The 16,003-nt window shown below is 33.3% G+C and overlaps 1 protein-coding gene across 1 annotated transcript in view; it reads right to left on the reverse strand.

The window, feature by feature from the left end:
* The window catches only part of STXBP5L (syntaxin binding protein 5L), a 325,555-nt gene that overhangs the window by 191,530 nt on the left and 118,022 nt on the right, over positions 1-16,003 (reverse strand). The window contains 1 exon segment of the mRNA XM_047752829.1: positions 3,151-3,234. Within this exon segment, the coding sequence (XP_047608785.1) occupies positions 3,151-3,234 (84 nt within the window).

Raw genomic sequence — 16,003 nt, forward strand, 5'->3', positions numbered from 1 at the left:
TTATAATCCACTATTTTTTTAAAAAAAGGACTTTAAAAAGATAACAATCTAAATTAGGACAATGAATGTGGGAATGAAAAGAGAGAGGAAAAAAATGAAAGACAATATAAAAATAGGGTTTGCTGAAAATCCAAATATAATACACTCACTAAAGAAGAAGTTTTAAAAATGGAAAATAAAACACTAGTCTGTTTGGTCAACTCAGTGGCTGTGGCTGAATTTCTCACAAACAGAAAAGACAAAGGAAACCCAAAAAGCTGGGTAACAATCCAAAAGAAGGAAAAATAATGGTTACCAAGGAATTAAAAAGTTATCCTTATGTCAAACTGTGAAAGACTCCTCTGTGAGAGATTAAGAAATACTGACGTAATGGAAAAAAAAAAAACATAGCTATTTTCATATAGTTATTTCTGAAAAGGATCTTGGATTTACAAAACTCTAAATTCATCAATGATTATTCATCAAGGGACTACTTGGATAGTACAAACAGCTTTAGTGGCTGAAGAATTAATAGAATTTTGACATGCCTAAGAGGAAAGACAGTTCATCATAAGGAATTAGCAGAAGCAAAGGCTTGGAGGTAGGAAATACATGGTACATTTAGGAGATAGTGAACAATATGCCTGCAGTGTGAGGAGAGTGTGGAAGGATGCGATAAATTAAACTCAAGAGAATAGATAACACCAGGGCCTTAAATCTCCTGTCAAGGAATAAGAATTTGTATTGCTGACAACTGGGAGCCATTCAAAGATTCTAAAGTAGAGAATTACATGAAATATGTCTTAAAATGATAATTTTGTTAGTGAAAGATATACCAAAAAGGTAAGATATCAGAGGAAATGTGATTAGTTAAAAGCCTATTACAGTCTTCCAGGCAAAAGATAACAATCTAAATTAGGACAATGAATGTGGGAATGAAAAGAGAGAGGAAAAAAATGAAAGACAATATAAAAATAGGATGAAGAAGATTATAAAGGTGATTCCATAGGATTTATGAAGAAGAAGAAAGGGTCAAATATGACTCTGAGTGTTTGAAATTGAAATAACTAATGAAAACTGAAAAAAAAACACAGAAGGAGGCTTAGGTCTTAAGATATAAATTCAGTGCTAATGGATATTCATCTGGATTTTTCTAATAGGCTATTAAATGTTTGGTTCTAAATCTTAGGAGAAAAGTAAGACAAAATATATGGATTTTTAATTTATTAGCATAATATAGGTAATATTTGAAATGATGAGAGGGGATATAAGCATAAATGTAAATTGGAGAAATGAAAAGCGGGTGAAGACATAGAATCCTGAAGAGTATTTATAATTTAAAGGAGAGCTAAGGAAAGAATCAGCGATGGAGAAAGGAGGGGTGAAAAATGAAGCGGAACACAGACAAGGTCATAATCCATTTTAAGAATGATGGGCTGATTAAAGTCACAGGTTTAGTGAAGAACTTAAAAGACTAAGGAGTCACTGATCACTGATGACTTATGAGAAAACATTTCAGATAAGTATTACAGATGATCTCTAAATATGTGAGGTACAATGCTGAGGAAAGTTTAAAAAGTTTGTAACATGAAGTATATAACTATCTTTATTAAGATAATAGAATGTATAGTCATGCATTAAAGTCAATAGAATATATATATAATCATATAATTCTAGGTATAAAGTAGGCATAGTGTAGTATTCCACTGACCTAAACATTGTTAATCTTTATTTAAACATTTAGTTGCAAAATTACTTTTGCTTACTTTTTTAAGGTTAGCAATCCTCCTTCCACACTTTATAAGGCCACAGGAAAACTGGCAGATGTAGCACTTTTCTCTGTTTTCCCTTTTTAGCTGCTCTACTCTAGTTCCAACTGGCTAAATAACAGAGAATTTGGACTATTACCTAGCTTCTAGTCTTGAGAAAGGAAGCAATCTCTGCCCTCATTTTTATATTTTATGTATTTAACAAAAGGAAAATTCTAAAACATTTTTTTCCTTATGATTCAAGTTGCCCTGGAAATTGATCATAAAGAACATAATTATATGACATTGCTTGCCAGATCATTTTTCACCAATCATAACAAAATTAACTAGCTGCTATGTCATTTACTTCTGAGTTCTTTGTCACCGCGAGAGTAATCTTGTATATACCATAAAAATTTTAGTTTCCCTGAAGCACCAAGAAGTAAATTGGGAGGAGAGGGTTATGGGACAGCTTTGTATCTTTGAGCACCAAAACTTAAATTTTACTATTATGAGGGGAGGGACAAGAGCACATAAAGAAATTGTTCTAAAAGAATAGTGTTTTCCTTTTAAATTTATCTCCTGATAAACACACTATTGTCAGTGTTTCTTAAATTCTTTGGCACTCTTTCCATTTAAGCCTGGGTAATAACTAGACAGTGATTTTTTTTACCTTTATTTTCCTTCTATCTTCCCCCACAATGCCATTTTAAAAATTTAATTGAGAGCCTAGATGATCACCTTTATTTCCACAGCTAAAAGATGTAATTCCCCTTTCTCACCTTTTGCCCCTAGCCTCATTCTCTACACATTAGCTTTTTTAAGGAGGAAATAACTAATGGGCTAGAATCAATCTTTGAATGTACTTACTGTATTAATTAAGAGAGAATATTCCTTTATAAAAGTCCATTGCTTTCTCTACATGAAAACCTAAAGTCCCAATTATATACAATAAAACTAATTCAAAATCTGACTCTTATTACTAAGTATTACCAATTTTAAAACTCTCTTTATTGAAAAAGGCAAGTATTAAAAGATAAGGTTTTTCAAACTGATTAATTAAACTTTCTGCCACAGGAAAACAATTTTCTAAGGAAGATGTAAATACTGTTTTTAGAGGACTTAAGGACAAAAAGTTAAGACATAAGCATGGAGCTTAAAGGAAGGAAAAGCATAGGTAAGAGATAACCACATATGTTAGATGCCCCAAAATGCTTAAAAATAGTCAGTTAAGGCAGAATTCCCACTCAAGAGAACAACCTAGAGTTGCAACTTGAGCTAATACCAACAGGCAGTGTGAGGCACTGGATCAGAACCAGGCAGTTTTCCAATGATAAAAATATTAGTTACATACAAAGCTTAAAAGTAGAAAACAGTCACAAAGTCACAATACTCTTCAAATATTTTAGTAGAAATCACTTACCTCATCATAATAAACTCTCAGTTCTGCTCTTTTAGATTTCAAGTCCCAGAATACTACAGTACCATTTTCATAACCTATCAGCAGCTGGAAAACATTAAAACAATCATTTTTGTAATTCTAACATTAACTTTAGCTTCCTCCAAATAAAGATTAATGTTAATAAAGTAAAATCATATTACAAAATACAACTTTATGCAGAATACCCATTTTTCCAAACCTGAATAGGTTTTCTCATTGAAAAAAAAACTGGTAATGCACTCTACCTCAGTATAAACATTTACTGAAGAAATATACCTTGTTTCAAAGAAAAATTGAGAAAACATGTAAGACTACATATAATACAACATAAAATTAAATGAGAAAATTGGAACCAAAGAAAAATGGGAGAGAAAATAATGATGAAATAAAGGATGAAATGTGTTAAGTTTAATAAACAACATATATGACATTCAGTTCTATGCATTTGAAAAATGTAGCTGCAAATCTGGCTTCAAATTTCTTCCCATCAAGTTCTATTTTCTCTTTGACTTCTGCCAGTATTTTAAATTGGTGATTTATGAAGTTCCAAAGTTCACAAAAGTATTCTAGAGATTCATATCACAAAAATACCTGATATTTATAAATCAAATAAGGCAATTAACAATATAAATAAAATTCATTTCAAAAGAAAAATATGAGAACAGATGATTATTAGATGATCACATTCAAGACCCAGTCATTCACTAAATAATGCTAGATGTGCTGATGGTTTTCCTATAGTACAATTCTGAATTATTATTTGTAGTTATATTTTGTTAAATGTACTCCATCACTGATTTTAAAAAAACAGAAAGGACAGAGTTCCCATTGTGGCTCAGTAGAAACAAATCTGAGTAGTATCCATGAAGACACAGGTTCAATCCCTGGCTTCACTCAGTGAATTAAGGATCCAGGCATTGCAGTGAGCTGTGGTGTAGGTCACAGACACAGATCAGATCTGGCATTGCTGTGGCTGTGGTGTAGGCCAGCAGCTACAGATCTGATTCGACCCCTAGCCTGGGAACCACCATGTGCTGTGGGTATGGCCCTAAAAAGACAAACAAAACAAAACAAAGCAAAAAAACCCAGAAAGGATAAAAATAGGCCAACATTCAAATAATGAAAATATTTCCCTCAGATCTGCCTTATGATTTTCTTGAAATTCAGTAGTAGCATTTCTCTGATGAAAATTCTTATAATGTTAACAAAGATGTTTCAATAACAAAAAAATACTAGTAACATAAAATATGATAGTATTTATAAGTTACTAAATATCATCCTGAGATCTAATCACTTCCCTAGAAATTTTACAAACAAACACAAAAAATAATAAAAAATGAGCCAGCTGGTAGTTATAACAAGAAATAAAATTTCAAATATCAGGCCATGAAAATAATGTATATTACTTTTGAAGGTACAGCATATTTAAATATTCTATTATTAAATCACAAACAATAAATTTAAAATTGATTTGACAAAAAATTGAGCTTCTTTACATACTACATAAATGGCATAATGACTTCATATATTTAAAGTAAAATTAGTGTAAACAAATGAAAATAAAAAAAGTTTATAAGAGTCACATATAGTGTACTAAGATATGTATTAACTTCAACCATTTTTACATACCAGAGAAATGATAAACAATAAATCCAAATCCTATGGGGCATATGAGAAAAAAATTCTAAGAAGTATGATCACATTCAAGACCCAGTCTTGAAAGGAGATTTGTAAGTTCAAAAATTTTGGAAAATCTGACCTATGCACGAAAAGGAATAATATAACCTTTCAGAATTTGAGCCCTGAGATGTATGAAATAATATATTAAAATGCTACTATATATTTCATACTAAACATCTGAAAGACAAATTTATTTTGTTTATAAAATATTACAAGCAAGCAACAGCCTCAGCAAATATGAAAATACATTAAAATCTCTAAGGGAATTGAGAAAGAGAAAAAAAGCCCCTGACATCCATAGGAAACTAAACAAAAATCACTCTGTGCCCATGATGAATAAAGACAAAAATAAGATCACTGTGTAATCATGCCTGATCATATCAAAAGAGGAACATCACCCAAATCACAAACACATATCATATATTTGTATAAAATTTTAAAATACATATCTCACAAGAATATAGGTAACATGAAGGCAAAGAAGTAGGTGATTTCTTTACTACATATCATTAGGACCTGGAAGTTTCTGAAGAAATAGTTATCTGAAAAAACATCTGTTAAATTAAGTAGTAAATACCAAATAATCAAAATGATAGATACTATATATTCCCTAATAACCATGAAATAAAATTAGAAGTCATTGATAAAAATTTTTGTAAACTAAAAAATATTTTTTAAGTAACTATGGTCAAAGAAGAAATCATATGAAAAGTATGAAATAAAACAGTTTGAAATAAAAGAATGAACAAAAATGCCTCATATTGAGCCTTGTGGGATACAGATGAATCCTCATGAGGGAAATTTATAATTTTATAAATACAGGCATACCTAGAAATATTAGTAGTCAGTAATATACCTAAATAAAATGTAATACTGCAATAAAGTGAGTCACACAAGTTTTTGAGGGGTTTCTCAGTGCATAATGACTTCTAAACTGTAGTATATTAAATGTGCTGTAGCATTGACTAAAAAAAAAGGAAAACAATTTGCATATCTTAGTTTAAAAAATTCATAGCTTAAAAAGGCTAACCATCATCTGAGATTTCGGTGAGTCAAATTTTTGCAAGAGTAACATCAAAGATCACTGGGTAGACACTAGTGACACCAGGCTCTGACTCCAACATCCATAACCTGGCCAAGGTAGTGGCCACAGCTTGCTCTAGCATAAGCCACAGCCAATGCTCACTTTAGCTGCAACCCTCCTACAAAAGCCACCAGGCACACACAGTCTACAAAGGGATATACCATTGCAATGACACACCTTACAGACCAAGTGAGGTAAATGTTTTGCCTTATTCATAAAGACAAACACAGAAAGTCAAACACAGAAAATAAGACACTAGAATGAGTTCCCAGTGAAAAGATGAAATCTCAGAAAATATCCTGATGAGATGAAGATAACAAATACAAATGATAGAGTTCAATAAGGTCATAAAAATGCTCAACAAACACAGGAAAATAGGATCAGTGAGAACTTCATCAAAAATTTAGAAAATATTAAAAAGAACCAATCAGAGCTGAAGAATACAATAACTAAAATGAAACATACACCAGAGAAAATAAAGCAGATAAAGTGATACAGAAGAAATAATAAGTGATGTGGAAATTACCCAATCATAACAGCAAAATAGAGGTCTTAAAGGTCTTAAAGACCTTAAAATAGAGGTCTTAAAGGACCTCTGAGACAACACTAAGACATTCACATCATAGGATTCAGTCCTAGGAGGAGAAAAGAAAGAAAGATCAGAAGACATATTTCATGAAATAATAGCTGAAAATTCCCTACCCCAGGGAATAAAATAGATATACCAGTTTAGGAATCAGAGAGAGTTCGCAAAAGATAAAATCAAAGAGATTCACAAAAACATATCATAAGGAAAAATGGCAAAAGTTAAAGGAAAAGAATTATAAAGGCAGCAAAAGAAAAACAAAGAGTCACATAAAAGGAAATCCCAAAGTTCTCAGATGACGTTTGTCAGCAGAAACTGTAGGCCACTGGAGAGCAGCATGATATATTTAAAGTGCTGAAAGGGAAAAACATAAACCAAGGATATTCAACACAGCAACGTTATCACTGAAAATTAAAAGAGAGGTAAGTAATACCCAAAATAAGCAAAAAATAAAGGGTTCACCACCACTAACAGGTGACATAAGTAATGTTAAAGAGTCTTTAAGCAAAAAGAAAAGGCAAAAACAAGAAATGAGAACATTCATGAAGAAAATAAATCTTTTTGACAAAGAAAATGTATAGTGAAGGCAGTAGATCAACAACTTAAAAAGCTAGTATGAAGGTTAGATGATAAAGGTTGTAGACTCAAATATAACTATAATGAGCAATTAAAGGATATACAAAAGATTTAAAATATAATGTCAAAAACATAAAACGTGCTGGGGGAGAATAAAAAATGTAGAACTTTAAGAAAGTGTTTGAATTTAAATAACTATCAGTTTAAAACAAATTATCTACCTATCTACCTACCTATCTAATTATATATCTGTCTATATATCTACCTACCTTTTTATCTCATGGTAACCACAAGCCAAAAATTTACAATATAACACACAAAAAAAGAGAAAAAATGAAACATTATATAAAAGAAAATCATCAAACCACAAGGAAGAGATTAAAATAAGAAAAGAACAGATTAAAATAAGAAAACAACCAAAAAATATATAACAATGGCAAAAAGTACATGCCTATATACTGGATCACCATGCTGTACAGTAGAAAAAAAATTTTATTGGGGAAATAACAATTAAAAAATTTAAAAAAGGAAAAAAAATCCATGAAATTAAGATTTTTTTTGTCTTTTTGCCTTTTCTAGGGCTGCTTCCTGTGGCATATGGAGGTTCCCAGGCTAGGGGGCTAATCGAAGCTGTAGCCACCGACCTATGCACAACCACAGCAATGTAGGATCTGAGCAGCATCTGCAAACTACACCACAGCTCATGGCAACACCAGATCCTTAACCCACTGAGCAAGGCCAGGGATTGAACCCGCAACCTCATGGTTCCTAGTTAGATTCGTTAACCACTGTGTCACACGGGAACTCTGAAACTAAGATTTTTTTAAAAAATAAAGAAAATTAATAAATCTTTATCCAGATTCATCCAGAAAAAAGATTGAGGGGAGCCCTCAACTTCAACATCCCCAGCAACAACTGCTACTATCAATCACTTTAATTTTTGCAATTTCAAAGGACAAGATGGCTCACCAGTGTGAGTTCCTCTGGGAGCTGCCATTTTGGAAAAGTCTTGCCCCACCAACAGCAGCCAGCAGGCACAAGTGCTCAGAAGCCCACACCAACAATGATGAGGGTGGGAACACAGTCCCACGCATCAGCAGAGAGGTTGCCTAATGTCCTTCCAGCCATAGCCATCTCTAATCATAACAGAGACATAGCCCCACCCCCAGAGGTAATACTCAGCTCCATACACCAGTGGGCAGGCAAAAATCCTTCCCATTAGGTAGCTGCCCACAAGCCCCTGTATCAATTTCACCCACAAGGGGGAAGAAACCAGAAGAAAGAAAGGTACAGAATGCAGCCTGCAGAATGGAGAGTACACAGAAAGCTAGACAAAATGCAACAGCAGAGATATATGATCCAGACAAAGGAACAAGACAAAACCCCAGAAGAAACTAAGTGAAGTTGAAAAGCAACCTATATGATGAAGACACCTATGGAATGGGAGGAAATAATTTCAAATGATGCACACTGACAAAGGCTTAATCTCTAAAATATGCAAACAACTTATACAACTCAACAGCAAATTAAAAAAAAACTGATGGAAAAAAAATATGCAAAAGAACTTAATAGACATTTCTCCAAAGAAGATATACAGATATATAAGCACATCAAAAATGCTCAACATCACTGATTATTAGAGAAATGCAAATAAAAACTACCATGAGATACCACCTCACACCAGTTGGAAAGGCCATCATTAATAAGTCCACACAGCTGGAGAAGGTGTGGAGAAAAGGGAACCCTCCTGGCACTGTTGGTGGGACTGTAAATTGGTACAACCACTATGAAGAACAGCATGGAGGTACCTTAGAAATCTATACGTAGAACTACCATATGACCTACCAATCCCACTCTTGGGTGTATATCCGGACAAAACTTTCCTTGAAAAAGATACATGCATCTGCATGTCCACTGCAGCAACTATTCACAAACAGCCAAGACAAGGAAACAACCCAAATGTCCATCGATGAATGGATTAAGAAGACATGGTATATAGACACAATAGAATACTACTCAGCCATAAAAAAGAATGAAATAATGCCATTCACAGCAACCAGCAACATGGATGGAACTAGAGACTCTCATACTAAGTGAAGTAAGTCAGAAAGAGAAAGACAATACCATACGATATCACTTATATCAGGAATCTAATATGCAGCACAAATGACCTTTCCACAGAAAAGAAACTCATGGACTTGGAGAAAAGACTTGTGATTGCAAAGGGGGAGGAGGAGGGAGTGGGAGGGACTGGATTTTGGAATTAACAGATGCATACTATTGGCTTTCGAATGGATAAGCAATGAGATCCTGCTGTATAGAGCACTGGGAACTATGTCTAGTCACTTATAATAGAGCATGATGGAGGATAATGTGAGAAAAAGAATGTATACAAGAATGTGACTGGTTTACCTTGCTGTACAGTAGAAAATTGACAGAACACTGTAAACCAGCTATAATGGAAAAAATAAAAACTGTTTTTTTAAAAAAAGACTTCAGAGTAATGATGGTGAGGATGATACAGTTTTTTATTGGAAAAAAACTGAAGGCAAAGATCAAGAAATTACAAGAAATGTTTAACAAAGAAATAGAAGATTTAAGGAACAGACAAACAGAGATGAACAAGAGAATACCCGAAATGAAAAACTCACTAGAAGGAATCAATAGCAGCATTCAGGATGTAGAAGAACAAGTACAAAATATGGAAGTCAGACTGATGAAACTCAGTGATATGGAAGAGAATAAAGAAAAAAGAATGAGAGGACTCTGGGACAACATTAAATGCACCAAGGATTATAGGGGTTCTAGAAGTAGAAAATAGAAAAAAAAAAGGGACAGGAGAAAATATTTGAAAAGATAATAGCTGAAAACATCTCTAACATGAAAAGGAATCACTCAAGTCCAGGAAGCACAGCATCATACAGAACAAACCCAAGGAGGAATTTCTCAAGACACATATTAATCAAACTGACCAAAACTAAAGACAAAGAGAAAAAATTGAAAGCAGCTAGGGAAAAGCAACACATAATATACGAGGGAACTCTGATAAGATTATAAGCTTACTTTTCAGCAGCAAAACTCTACAGGCCAGAAGGGAGTAGCACAATAAACTAAAAGTGATGAAAGGGAAAAACTTATAGCCAAGAATACCCTACTCAGGCAAGCACTCATTCAGATTTGAGGAGAAATCAAAAGCTTTACAGACTAACAAAAGCTAAGAAAATTCAGCAGCACCAAACCAGCTTTACAACAAATACTAAAGAAAATTCTCTAGGTAGAAAAGAAATGGCCACAACTAGAAACAAGAAAATCAAAAATGAGAAGGTTCACCAGTAAAGGCACACATATGGTAAAGGTAGGAAAGCATCCACACACAAATATGATGTCAAAACCAGCAACTGTAAGAGGAGAGTACAGATAGAGGATACTGGAAATGCACTTGAAGTTAAGAGACCAGCAACTTAATCAATCTTGTATATACACAGACTCCTATATCAAAACTCACAGTAACTGCAAACCAAAACTCTATAATATATATACACACACAAATAAGAAAAAGCAATCCAAACACAACACTAAAGATTATCATCAAACCACAAAAGAACAAAAGAGGAAGGAAAGAAAAAATACAAACATAAACAAATCCAAAACAATTACAAAATGGCAGTAAGAACATACATATCAATAATTACCTTAAAAATAATGGATTAAATACTCTAACCAAAAGACACAGAGTGGCTGAATGGATACATAAACAGAAACGATATATATATATATGCTCTCTACCCGAGACTCTCTTCAGTTCTAGGGACACATACAGACTGAAAGTGAGGGGGTGGAAAAAGATACTCCATAAACAGCAAAAGACAGCTGGAGTACCAATACTAATATTAGACAAAATTGACTTTAAAATAAAGAATGTTATAAGAGACAAAGAAGGACAGTACATAATAATCAAAGGATCAATCCAAGAAGATATAAGATTTGTAAATATATATGCATCCAACACAGGAGCACCTCAATATATAAGGCAACCGCTAACAGTCATAAAATGAGAAATCAACAATCGCAAAATATTAGTGGGGTACCTTAACACCTCACTTAAAGCAATGGACAGATCATCCAGAAATAAGGCCTTAAATGCCACATTAGATCACATAAATTGATACTTTTGAAACATTCTATCTGAGAGCAAGAGAATACATATTCTTCCCAAGCACACATGGGACATTCTCCAGTATATATCATATTCTGGGCCACAACTGGAGCTTCATTAAATTTAAGAAAACTGAAATCATGGAGTTCCCATCGTGGTTCATTGGTTAACAAATCTGACTAGGAACCATGAGGTTGCAGGTTTGATCCCTGGCCTTGCTCAGTGGGTTAAGGATCTGGCGTTGCCATGAGCTGTGGTGCAGGTTGCAGATGCGGCTTGGATCCCGCGTTGCTGTGGCTCTCTGATTTGACCCCTAGCCTGGGAACCTCCATTTGCCACATGGGCGGTCCAAGAAATGGCAAAAAGACACCCCCCCAAAAAAAAAGGAAAGAAAACTGAATCATATCAAGCTTCTTTTTCAACCACAATGCAATAGGACTAGAAACAACTACAAGATTAAAACTGCAGGGAGCTCCCATTGTGGCTCAGTGGGTTACAAACCTGACTAATATCCCTGAGGATGCTGGTTTGATCCCTGGCCTCACTCAGTGGGTTAAGGATCCAGTATTGCCATGAACTGTAGTACAGGTCACAAACACAACTTGGTTCCTCTGTTGTTGTGACTATGGCTGTGGCTGTGGCTCTGGCCAGGAGCTCCAGCTCCAATTTGACCCCTAGCCTGGGAACTTCCATATACCACAAGTTCAGCTGTAAAAAGCACATACACACACACGAATAAAACTGCAAAAAACCTCAGAAACACATGGAGACTAAACAATATACTACTAAACAACCGATGGACCACTAAAGAAATCAAAGAGGAAATCAAAGAATACCTAGAGACAAATGAAAACAAACACAATGATCCAAAGCCTATGGGATGCAGGAAAAGCAATTTTAAATGGAAGTTTACCTCCAAAATCAAGTAAAATCTCAAATAAACCACTTAACTTTACACCTAAGCAACTGAAGAAAGGAGACCAATCAAAACCCAAAATTAGTAGAAGGAAAAAAATCAAAAAGATCCAGCAGAAATAAATGAAATAGAGATGAAGAAAAACAATAGTAAAGATTAATGCAACTAAAAGCTGGTTCTTTGAAAAGGTAAACAAAATTGATAAATCTTGAGCAAGACTCATTTGAAAAAAAGAGGACCCAAGTCAATAAAAGCAGAAATGAAAAAGGAGAGGTTACAACTGACACCACAGAAATACAAAGGATCCTAAGAGACTACTATAAGCAACTATATGCTAATAAAATAGACAACCTAGAAGAAATGGACAAATTCTTAAAAAGGTGCAATCTTCTAAGACTGAACAAGGTACAAGTAGAAAAGGTGAAAGAACCAATTATGAGACTGAAATTGAAACTGTGATTAAAAACTTCCAACAAACACAAGTGCAGAACCAGACAGCTTCCCAGGCAATTTCTATCAAACATTTAGAGAAGAGTTATCACTCATCCTTCTGAAACTATTCCAAAATATTGCAGAGGAAGGAACACACTCGGATTCATTCCATGATGCCACCATCATCCTAATATCGAAACCAGACAAAGATACCACAAAAAAAGAAAATGGCAGGCCAACATCACTGAAGAACCTAGATGCAAAAATTCTCAACAAAATACTAGCAACCGAATATGATAAGTCATTTAAAGGATCACACACCAAAATCACTTGGGATTTACCCCAAGAATGCAAAGATTTTTCAATATCTGCAAATCAATCGGTGTGATACACCACATTAACAAAGACAAGAACCATAGGATCATCTCAATATACGCAAAAAAAAGTTTGATAAAATTAAACATCCATTTATGATAAAAATTCTAGAAAGTGGGTATAGAAGGAACCTACCTCAACATAACAAAGGCCGTAAATGACAACTGGCAGCTAACATCACTCAACAGTGAAAAGCTGAAAGCATTTCCTCTAAGATCAAGAAAAAGACAATTATGCCCACTCTCACCACTTTTAATCAACTTAGTTCTGGAAGTCCTAGCCCCAACAATCATAGAATAAAAATACATAAAAGGAATCCAAACTGAAGAAGTAAAATGTCACTGTTTGCAGATGAGATGATATTATACACAGAAAATTCTAAAGATGCTACCAGAAAACTACTCAAGTTCATCAATGAATTTGGTAAAGTTACAGGTTACAACATTAACACACAGAAATCTCTTACATTTCTACAAACAAAATATAAGAAATACAAATTAAGGAAACAATCCCAGTTACCATTGCATCAAAAGAATAAAATACCTAGGAATAAACCTACTCATGGAGGCAAAAGATCTGCACTCCAAAAGCTATAAGACACTGATAAAAGAAACTGAAGATAGCAGAAACACTTGGAAAGATACATACTATGTTCTTCGATTGGAATGAATCAGTATTGTAAAAATGATCATATTACCCAAGGCAATCTACAGATTCAGTGCAATCCTGATCAAATTACCAATGGCATTTTTTCATAGAACTAGAACAAAAAAAATTAAAAATGTGCATGGAAACAGAAAAGAACCTGAATAGCCAAAGCAATTCTGAGAAGGAAAAATGTGACTAGAGGAATCAGGCTCCCTGACTTCAAACTATACTACAAAGCTGCACTCATAAAGACCATATGGTACTGGCACAAAAACAGAAATATAGATCAATGGAACGAGACAGAAAGCTCATAAACAAGCCCCCACACTTAAGGTCAATTAATTACATCAAAGAGGCAAGAATATACAATGGAGAAAAGTCAGTCTCTTCAACAAGTGGTGCTGGGAAAATTGGACAGCTACATGTAAAAGAATGAAATTAGAACATTCTCTAAAACCATATATAAAATAAATTCAAAATGGATTAAAGAGTTAAATTTAAGACTGGATATATAAAATTCCTAGAGGAAAACATAGGCAGATCATTCTTTGATATAAATTGCAGCAATAATTTTTTGGATTTGTCTACTAGAGTAATGGAAATTTAAAACAATAAACAAATGGAACCTAATTAATCTTAAAGGCTTTTGCACAGCAAAGGAAACCATAAACAAAACAAAAAGACAACCTATGGACTGAGAGAAAATATTTGCAAAAGATGTGACTGACAAGGGATTATTTGCAAAACATACAAACAGCTCTTATAGCTCAATATATAAAAACCCAACCCAATTAAAAATGGGCAGAAGATCTAAACATACATTTCTCCAAAGACAGAGGACCAACAGGCACTTGGAAAAATGCTCAATATTGCTCACTATTAGAAGTGCAAACCAAAACAAGAGTGAGGGATCACCTCACATCAGTCAGAATGACCATCATCAAAAAGACTGAGTTGCTATGCTGTACAGTAGAAAAAAAAATGTATTGGGGAAATAACAATTAGAAAAAAGAATAGAAGTGAAAAAATAAAAGAAAAATACTACATTATAACCACATGTAGTTTATCCCAGGGGGAAAAAAAGACTATAAATAATAAATGCTAAAAAGAGTGTGGAGAAAAGAGGCCCTCCTACACTATTGATGGGAATGTAAATTTGTACAGCTACCACAGAGAACCTTTTGAGGTTCCTTAGAAAACTAAAAATAAAACTACCATATCAACCTGTAATCCCACTTCTAGACATATATCCACAGGAAAAGTATAACTGGAAAAGATATATGCACCCCAATGTTCACTGCAGTACTACTTAAAATAGTAAAGACATGGAAACAACCATGTCTAAATGTCCATCAATAGATGAATAAAGAAGATGTGATATATATACAGAATGGAATACTACTCATCCATAAAAAAGAATGAAATAAATTCATTTGCAACAACATGGATGGACATAGAGATTTTCATACTAAGTCAAGTAAACCAAAGATAAATACCATATGATATCCCTTATATGTAGAGTCTAGAAAAAATATACAAATGAACTTATTTTCAAAACAAAAACAGAATTACAAATACAGAAAACAAACTTATGGTTACCAAAGGGAAAAAGAAAGAGGGATAAATCAGGGGGTTTAGACTAACATACACATACTACTATATATAAGAGAGACAACCAACAAGGACCTACTGTATAGCAAAAGGTACTAGATGCTAAGCATCTAGTAATAACCAATAAAGGATAAGAATCTGAAAAATATGTAAATATATGTATAACAATCACTTTGTTGTACACCTGAAACTAACACAATATTGTAAATCAACTATACTTCAATAAAGAAAAAAGTAATTTAACAATAAATAAATAAATAAAGCACCAAGCCTATACTAAATAATTTATTCAGGTGTTTTGCATAGTATTTAGCAAAAATTATATACCTGAATAAACAATATTTGTGATGAAAGTGATACTTTAGATCTCATGTTATCAACTTTGTTTCCTTATCATAAAGGAAAATTATCAATACTCAAAATTAATAAGGACTATTTCTTTAATCTAAGAATATTATGTAGGCATTAGCTATTTATAAAATTAAGACTGGTTAAGTTATGATTACTTAATATTGGTCATTCATCAGTACCATTACCGAACAGCAGAGAGCAATGTTTAAGAATATCGATAATCATATTTTTAAGTTCAAGTATAGATATTTGAAAACCAAAGTTGTTCTATGTTACATGCCACCTTCAAAATTCTAGAATTAAATATCAACTTTAGGAAAGTGAAACTAAAGACTTAATTTGGGACCATTATTAGTATAAATCATACATTCATTTGCTCATTCATTCATTCAACGTATTTTAATTTTAATTTTTACACTG

This window comes from Phacochoerus africanus, chromosome 1, assembly GCF_016906955.1.
Source record: "Phacochoerus africanus isolate WHEZ1 chromosome 1, ROS_Pafr_v1, whole genome shotgun sequence".
NCBI lineage: Eukaryota > Metazoa > Chordata > Mammalia > Artiodactyla > Suidae > Phacochoerus > Phacochoerus africanus.